This window comes from Gobio gobio (assembly GCF_949357685.1).
Source record: "Gobio gobio genome assembly, chromosome: 13".
Taxonomy (NCBI): Eukaryota; Metazoa; Chordata; class Actinopteri; order Cypriniformes; family Gobionidae; genus Gobio; species Gobio gobio.
In genome coordinates, this window is record NC_137106.1 from 53,042,275 (window position 1) to 53,051,222 (window position 8,948).

The 8,948-nt window shown below is 41.6% G+C and overlaps 1 protein-coding gene across 1 annotated transcript in view; it reads left to right on the plus strand.

The window, feature by feature from the left end:
* Positions 1-8,536, plus strand: part of LOC307136453 (gamma-aminobutyric acid receptor subunit rho-1) — a gene marked incomplete at both ends in the record, with an annotated part of 29,478 nt that extends 20,942 nt beyond the window's left edge. The window contains 3 exons of the mRNA XM_079833479.1: positions 1,669-1,821; positions 6,146-6,342; positions 8,240-8,536. Of these exons, the coding sequence (XP_079689605.1) occupies positions 1,669-1,821; positions 6,146-6,342; positions 8,240-8,536 (647 nt within the window). The remainder of the gene's footprint in view (positions 1-1,668; positions 1,822-6,145; positions 6,343-8,239) is intronic.
* Between the last annotated feature and the right edge of the window lie 412 nt (positions 8,537-8,948).

The following is an 8,948-nucleotide window of genomic DNA, read 5'->3' on the forward strand; positions in this document are numbered from 1 at the left end:
TCAATGACTCACTCATTAAGACGGTCAGGTCAGCATTTGAACGAATCAACTCAATGACTCACTCATTAAGACGGTCAGGTCAGCGTTTGAACGAATCAACTCAATGACTCACTCATTAAGACGGTCAGGTCAGCGTTTGAACGAATCGACTCATTGACTCACTCATTAAGACGCTCAGTGTTTGAACGAATCGACTCAATGACTCACTCATTAAGGCGGTCAGGTCAGCATTTGAACGAGTCAACTCAATGACTCACTCATTAAGACGGTCAGGTCAGGTCAGCGTTTGAACGAATCAACTCAATGACTCACTCATTAAGACGGTCAGCGTTTTAACAAATCGACTCATTGACCCACTCATTAAGACTGTCAGCATTTGAAACGAATCAACTCAATGACTCACTCATTAAGACGGTCAGCGTTTGAATGAATCGACTCAGTGACTCACTCATTAAGACGGTCAACGTTTGTACGAATCGACTCATTGACTCACTCATTAAGACGGTCAGCGTTTGAATGAATCGACTCAATGACTCACTCATTAAGACGGTCAGTGTTTGAATGAATCGACTCAATGACTCACTCATTAAGACGGTCAGCGTTTGAATGAATCGACTCATTGACCCACTCATTAAGACTGTCAGCATTTGAAACGAATCAACTCAATGACTCACTCATTAAGACGGTCAGTGTTTGAATGAATCGACTCAATGACTCACTCATTAAGACGGTCAACGTTTGTACGAATCGACTCATTGACTCACTCATTAAGACGGTCAGCGTTTGTACAAATCGACTCAGTGACTCACTCATTAAGACGGTCAGCATTTGAATGAATCGACTCAATGACTCACTCATTAAGACGGTCAGCGTTTAAAAACGAATCGACTCAATGACTCACTCATTAAGACAGTCAGCGTTTGAATGAATCGACTCAATGACTCACTCATTAAGACAGTCAGCGTTTGAACGAATCGACTCAGAGACTCACTCATTAAGACGGTCTGCGCTTGTACGAATCGACTCAATGACTCACTCATTAAGACGGTCAGCGTTTAAACGAATCGACTCAATGACTCACTCATTAATACGTTCACCTGCCGCCACCTACTAAAGTTTAGTTTCTTGTTTAAACATTCTTTTCTTATATATATTTTCCAAAAATATTTAAAACAATCTCATAACATTATTTAAAGCAGTTGTAATTTTTCAGTGTAAATTATTTCATTTGATTGGTAACAGCCCTATAGTGTCTTCTTTTATTTTAATTTATTGATCAAATTTAAGAATATAAAACGAAAGCTGAAGCATAGCCTATATTTAATAAGATTAGGGGAAAAATGCCCTTTACAAAAGGTAAACATATCACAGATATGCAGATTTAAATATGTCAAAGCTGATTGAACACTGGTGAGAATATTGCTTCAGAATAAATTACAAACACACACACACACACACACACACACACACACACACACACACACACACACACACACACACACACACACACAAAAAGTAAAAAAAAAAAAAAATTGCATGTGAAATTCAGCGAATGACAGATTTACTTGTCCGAAGGACAAGCACATTAACAGGCTTAATGTTATCAGTGTGTTCATCTCAGTATTGTAAAACTGCCCTAACAGCATAACTCTGCCGTATCTTTTCCAGGCTGGTATAATCGGCTCTACATACACTTCACTCTTCGTCGACACATCTTCTTCTTCCTGCTGCAGACGTACTTCCCAGCGACGCTGATGGTCATGCTGTCCTGGGTGTCCTTCTGGATCGACCGCAGAGCTGTGCCCGCAAGAGTTCCCCTCGGTAGGAGAAAATATTGAGAAAAATGATGAGAAAATATTCAGAAAGAGATTATTCAGTGCGATCGAGATCATTTTAAAATTCAGGTTGTAACAGTGAGTCCTCAACACTGCAAAAATGTATTTCTTTGTATTATTTTCCAGTTAAAGCTGCACTATGTAAGTTTTCCGTCCGCTAGAGTTTGCCTGTTCAAAACAAAGGCGTAGTTTGATGACGGCACGTTTGAGCGCAGACTCTTGGGTCATGTGGTCTTCAGCTCAGAATCGGGACAGGACTCGGGCAGAAATCATGTTGATGTGATTATTAGCGTTACTGTAGTGAAGCAGAGCAGGACGAGTGTTGTGGAGCTGAGGAACCGCTGAAGCCATTGTTCATAAGATGAACGCAACACACGCCTCGCGAGCAGCGGGACTTTTATTATGCCACAGTCGCCACTTCCACTTCTGCTGATCATATTAGACACATCTGAGTGTGTTGATGATGGGATGGCGTTACTCTGTGTGTTCTCTCAGCGGCTGCTATGACACTTGTTCACACTGCAGTGAGAGGAAAGCGCATCTGCAGAATAAAACCGCAAACTAACGCAGATATGATGTCATCGACAGGCCACGCCCCGGTTCCTCGGGTAAAATAGCATCTCAGATTTACAAAAAGTTGGAAACATTTGGGATATTGTAAGTACTCAAATGAAGAAAATATATAACACTGGCCTAGTGGTGTCTGGATATTATACTGAAAAAAATGTACATAGTGCAGCTTTAAAATATCTTAACATTCTTCAATCAAGCAAAGTGCCTGAAAAATTTATTCAAATTTATTTTATGCTTAAAACAAGACCAGATATCAGCCAGTAGTGTCAGAAAAATAGTCTTGCTTCCCTTTGAATTAAGTTTATTTTTCTGACCCCATTGGCAGATATTTTTCCTTGTTTAAAGGAACACAGCGACTTTTTGTGACTTTATCTTATTCCCCGTATCCTCCAGAGTTAGAGAAGTCCATACACACCATTCTCATCTCCGTGCCATAACTCTGTGACGCACACATCGCTAGCCTAGCTTAGCACAAAGACTGGAAGTAAATGGCTCCAGCTAACCTACTGCTCAATAAGTGACAAAATAACGCCAACATTTTCCTATTTAATATGATATTGCAATGATTTTACGCAGTAACTTCTGTCAACATAACCAACATGACAACCGGCTTACCCAGAGAGCGCTGGGACTATTTTCAGGCGCTGTGTAATATCATTGCGCCGCTGCACTCATGGGATGGCTCACAGCTCTTGATTATTACGCAGGAATGATAGTATAGTTCCTGCCATATCGGCCTAGAAAATCACAACTTTTTATTTTCCGTCGGTCTTAGTACACAATGTAAATATACTCATCACAACATGTAAACAGGAAAATGTTGGCGTTATTTTGTCACTTATTGAGCAGTAGGCTAGCTGGAGCCGTTTACCTCCAGTGTTTGTGCTAAGCTAGGCTAGCTGGAGCCGTTAACCTCCAGTTTTTGTGCTAAGCTAGGCTAGCTGGAGCCATTTGCCTCCAGTCTTTGTGCTAAGCTAGGCTAGCTGGAGCCGTTTACCTCCAGTCTTTGTGTTAAGCTAGGCTAGCTGGAGCCGTTTACCTCCAGTTTTTGTGCTAAGCTAGGCTAGCTGGAGCCATTTGCCTCCAGTTTTTGTGCTAAGCTAGGCTAGCTGGAGCCATTTGCCTCCAGTCTTTGTTCTAAGCTAGGCTAGCTGGAGCCGTTTACCTCCAGTCTTTGTGTTAAGCTAGGCTAGCTGGAGCCGTTTCCCTCCAGTTTTTGTGCTAAGCTAGGCTAGCTGGAGCCATTTGCCTCCAGTCTTTGTTCTAAGCTAGGCTAGCTGGAGCCGTTTACCTCCAGTCTTTGTGCTAAGCTAGGCTAGCTGGAGCCATTTACCTCCAGTCTTTGTGCTAAGCTAGGCTAGCTGGAGCTGTTTACCTCCAGTCTTTGTGCTAAGCTAGGCTAGCTGGAGCCGTTTACCTCCAGTCTTTGTGCTAAGCTAGGCTAGCTGGAGCCATTTACCTCCAGTCTTTGTGCTAAGCTAGGCTAGCTGGAGCCGTTTACCTCCAGTCTTTGTGCTAAGCTAGGCTAGCTGGAGCCGTTTACCTCCAGTCTTTGTGCTAAGCTAGGCTAGCTGGAGCCGTTTACCTCCAGTCTTCAGAGCTGCCAACTCTCACGCATTGGCCGTGAGACACACGCATTTGATTGGTTTCACACGCTCACACGCCACACCCCCGATTGCTCACGCTGAAGTGCCAACCCGGTCTGTCAAATGCCTGAAAGATGAGTTTATCTATAGATCTATATCTACATGTTGAGCCGATCATGCTTTCGGTGAGGTGGTTCAAGATCAATGGGCCAATAAATACGGTGTTGCGCGACCTAAAGCTACATTCCTTTTTGGGTTCTGACGAGAACGAGCCTGTAATGAGCGAAGTGGAGCTGTGACGCTCAGGGGTGCGTTTCCCGAAAGCATCGTTCGCTAACTATGGTCACAAGTGCCGTCATTATAAGCATAGTTAAACGAGTCGTGTTTCCCGAACCCATAGTTCCAACGAACGTTCGCAAACAGCATCGCAAAGTTGATTTGCATACATTTTGTTCTTGCACTGATGTTAAATTTGTAGCCATTTTGCACTTGGGCAGCCAGTTTGAGATATAGGCTATATTTGAGTATTGTGTGTAATGATTCTGACAGTTTTTTCCATTGAAATGACTGGGGAAAAGTGTCCCAATAACCCTGAATGCCTATACTCTTTGAAATCATAATTACATTGCATTATGAAGCTTTAAACCCCAAATATTATAACATTCTTCATGAACAATTATTTAGTTATTTGTAACAATCTCATTGTAAAAAAGAAGAAGAAAAAGAAACATGGTTTCAATGTAGCCAGCTACTTTTTGATAGTTGTAGTGTAGCTATTTTCAAAAGGGTAGCTTGAATATAACTTAACTACTCAAAGTAGTTTTTACTACAACACTGTTTTTTTAGATCAGCCACAGCAAAAAAGAACCACACAACAGACAGAAGAGCAACAGACAGTACAGACAGTTTTCCTTTTTCTTCCCTGTAAAAGTATAGCTGTAGGTTGATGTATAATCAATTTGTTCTATTTAGACAAAACCATGCCTCTACATAGTGCTTTAAAATTGTGTGTGTGTGTGTGTGTGTGTGTGTGTGTGTGTGTGTGTGTGTGTGTGTGTGTGTGTGTGTGTGTGTGTGTGTGTGTGTGTGTGTGTGTGTGTGTGTGTGTGTGTGTGTGTGTGTGTGTGTGTGTGTGTGTGTGTGTGTGTGTGTCTATAGGATATACTGTATACAAAGCGTCATATAGATGCATTTTATCTTAATAGAAATAATTAAATATCAACCTTATCTATCAAAGGCAAAATAGAAATCAACAACAAAAACCAATACTACCCCATTCAAATGCTGATGCAGAGAGAGTGTTTTCTGTGATGTGTGTGTATATAGCTATTTTATATATATATAGAGAGAGATAGAGAGAGAGAGAGAGAGAGAGAGAGAGAGAGAGAGAGAGAGAGAGAGAGAGAGAGAGAGAGAGAGAGAGAGAGAGCTATTATTATTATTATTTTTTTTTTTTGCAATTTTTGCTTTGTTCGCGAAATTTTGGTTGGCCCCACCAAATCTCACTCTAAGTTTTTTTGAAAAGTTGGCAGCTCTGAGTCTTTGTGCTAAACTAGGCTAGCTGGAGCCATTTACCTCCAGTCTTTGTGCTAAGCTAGGCTAGAGTTAGGCTGCTAAGCTAGGCTGCGTCACAGAGTTATGGCACAGAGATGAGAATGGTGTGTACTTATCTAACTCTGGGGGATACGGGGAATAAGATAAATTTGCCGTGTTCCTTTAAACATGAACTCAATCTTTTTTTAAAACAGTTTTAAGTCATGAAAATGCTGTCATCATTTATTCACCCTCATTTCATTTCAAACCCGTAAGACTTTTGTTCATCTGAAACACAGATGAAGAGATTTCTGTCTCTCCATTGAAAGTCTATTTACCCGAAATTCTGATGCTTCAAAACGTTCATAAAGAGCATGGCAAAATAAACTCATATGAATACTTGTGAGTGACGCATCACATTTGAGCTTCAGCGAGAACCAATGAGGAGTTTTTAGGTGAATAGACTTTGAATGGAGGTACATGTTTAGATATTTGTGCTGGAAAACAAGACTATTAACTAGGTACTTACTACCTATTAACAAGGCTAAATACAGAGGAAGATAATCTATTTTTTGCAGTGAAAATCATATCCAACCAATGAACGCTGCTTTCTCACAGGCATCACAACGGTTCTCACGATGTCCACCATCATCACAGGAGTCAACGCCTCCATGCCCAGAGTCTCCTACATCAAAGCTGTGGACATTTACCTATGGGTCAGCTTCGTCTTCGTCTTCCTCTCTGTTATCGAGTACGCGGCTGTCAATTACCTGACCACCGTACAGGAGCGGCGAGAGAGGAAACTCAGGAATCAAGTAAGACGCAACTCTTCATTTTGCAAATCGTTCTGATGCTGGTAGACAAACATGATGAGAAGAAGAGCGTGATAAAGAGAAATAATTGCAGCGGTTCTTGAGTCAATGATCCGGACAAAATGAACCGGAATATTGTCTGAGCTTGAATGCCGCGAAAAGTTAGTTGATAATGCCAAATTTGAGTAAAAATAAATCTTATTTTGTGAACTAAATCTGCTGTTAAAGTATAATAATAAGTATAATGTATAAATAAACTGACTAGGATAAATAATAAATATGGATCATTGATCAGTGCTTAATACTTTTAATACTTAAGTACATTAAGGGCGTTTTCACACCTGAAAGTCCGCACCAAGGTCCGAACCGAAGTTCATGTTGTGATACATTTTATACATTTGGTAAGTTTTGGTTTGGTTACACATTGCAATTATGCGAGCGAACTAAAGAACTGTACATGACACACTTGAGTCCACTCGTCTTCATCATGTGGGCGGCATCTGGACATTGATTGGTTTGTAAACGGACGTGTGTGTGACTTCATCGTCTTTGACGAGAGTGAATGAACGGACCCATATCGTTGCCACTATTGAACACTGCGCATTGCTGGACTATTTTTTTATTCGTTACGTTTAAAAGTGGACATTTCAAGCTTTATATACACATATTTCTCATGTTTGTGAGACGAGTCGCTGCTGAGTTTCGGTTTATTTGCTCCAGTTCATGTGCTAAGCATGTGATCGCTCCTGCGATTATAGACTATTTGCTTCTTATTTATTAAATCCAGGCAATTATCTGATTAAACATTGATTAAAATTAAGATACAATTTATATCAAACAAAATTCACATTAAAGAAAGGCTTTCTACGCAAAATCATACAAAATTTCTTTCAAAATATTTTCTGACCTTCTGTCTTCTGACATATTGCGCATCTTTTCACTTTTCATAATCAATGTAGCCTAGATGAAATTTAAAAATAACATTATAATATTTAAACATAAACAGGAACTTCCTGTAAATGCTCTGAAAGTCCGAACTATACAGAAAATGCTTTCACACTAGAAACGAACCGAACCTTTGTTCAGTTTGATCCGGATCGAGACGACCTCTTTTCGTCGGACCAGTTGGTCCAGATCGTGGTCAGGGGAGGTTTCACACCTGCAATTTTGATTCGGACCAAACAAGGTAGGTGTGAAAGCGCCCTAAAAATCAATTACTTTTGCACTTTTACTCAAATAATATTGAAAATGAGCGCTTAAATATTTTACTGGAGTAGTATTTTATTAGGGTCTCTGTACTTGATTTGTCACACAGAACGTGTTTTTCCAGCACTACTTTTACATTGTTTTTCTATTAAACGCAATAGACAGACATCTTCAACCATTGCACATGTAACGGAGGCCAGCTAGTAGTTTCTGTGCGAGTAAAGCTCACTCTTCTGATCTCAAGAGACGCTCTAGCGACTGATGCTAGGGGTTGCAGCCTTTAGCCTCTGTGTTAGAGCGTCCGACTCTCATGCAGGCGGACCCGGGTTCGAGTCCCACTTGGAGAGGGTGGTTCAAACAGGATGGGTTATATTGGTGCCGTGACCCGGATGGGAGTGAGGTTTAGGGGGGTGAGTGTAACAGAGGTCAGCTAGTAGTTGCTGTGTGAGTAAACCTCACTCCTCTGATCTCAAGAGACGCTCTAGCGACTGACACTAGGGGTTGCAGCCTTTAGCCTCCTTTAGACTCTCATGCTGGCGGACCCGGGTTCGAGTCCCGCTTAGAGAGGGCGGTTCAAACAGGAGGGGTTACACACTCGTCTTTTTTCCATTTCACTGACCTGCATCTCTTTCGTTCTGTGTGAACCGGACCCTAACATGTCTGTCTCTCCTGTGTGTATGGCTTAACGTTGCAGTTGCCTTGCACGTGTGGAATAGCAAACCCAGATGAGGACATGATGATGACCACATGCTACAGCGACGTGGATCCAAACTCAACAGGGGCTTACAGGATGCCTGAGAACGGCGGGAGGCAGGAGCGGATCTTGGCACAGCTTACCCTCGCCGACGGTCAGAGCACGAGTCGTGTCAAAAGCTCACGGGGCTACGTCAACATCTGGATAGACACTCATGCCATAGACAAGTACTCACGAGTGATCTTTCCCGGCGCGTACACCCTCTTTAACATCATCTACTGGTCCATCTACTGCTAGCTGGATCAGTCCAGCGGCTCCGAGAACGCCTGGGTCTCTCTGCCTTCTTAAGCCAGCATCTCAAACTCTTCGCTTTTTTGTGTGTTGTGTGTTTTTCTTATTTAATGACAGCGACTTTTTTAGGATATATTTGTTTGAATAAGCTGTGGAGAAAAACTGATGTCTTGGAATCGGAGAACTGATCTGGGAAAATGATATCGCTGATATACTCTGCGATTAGATGAACATGTAAATATGTGCTGCACGCTTTCCTCTCAATAACAAAATCAAAACCAGAGCGGTGAGAAAACAGCCTTTCAGAAAGCATCTGATAATAGTGATGTGGATGTGTTTGCTCCAGCTCTGAGATTCAGACTCATGTCATGTTTATTTATACCATAGATCGCTTAAAGCAGCAGCTGTACAGTATTAA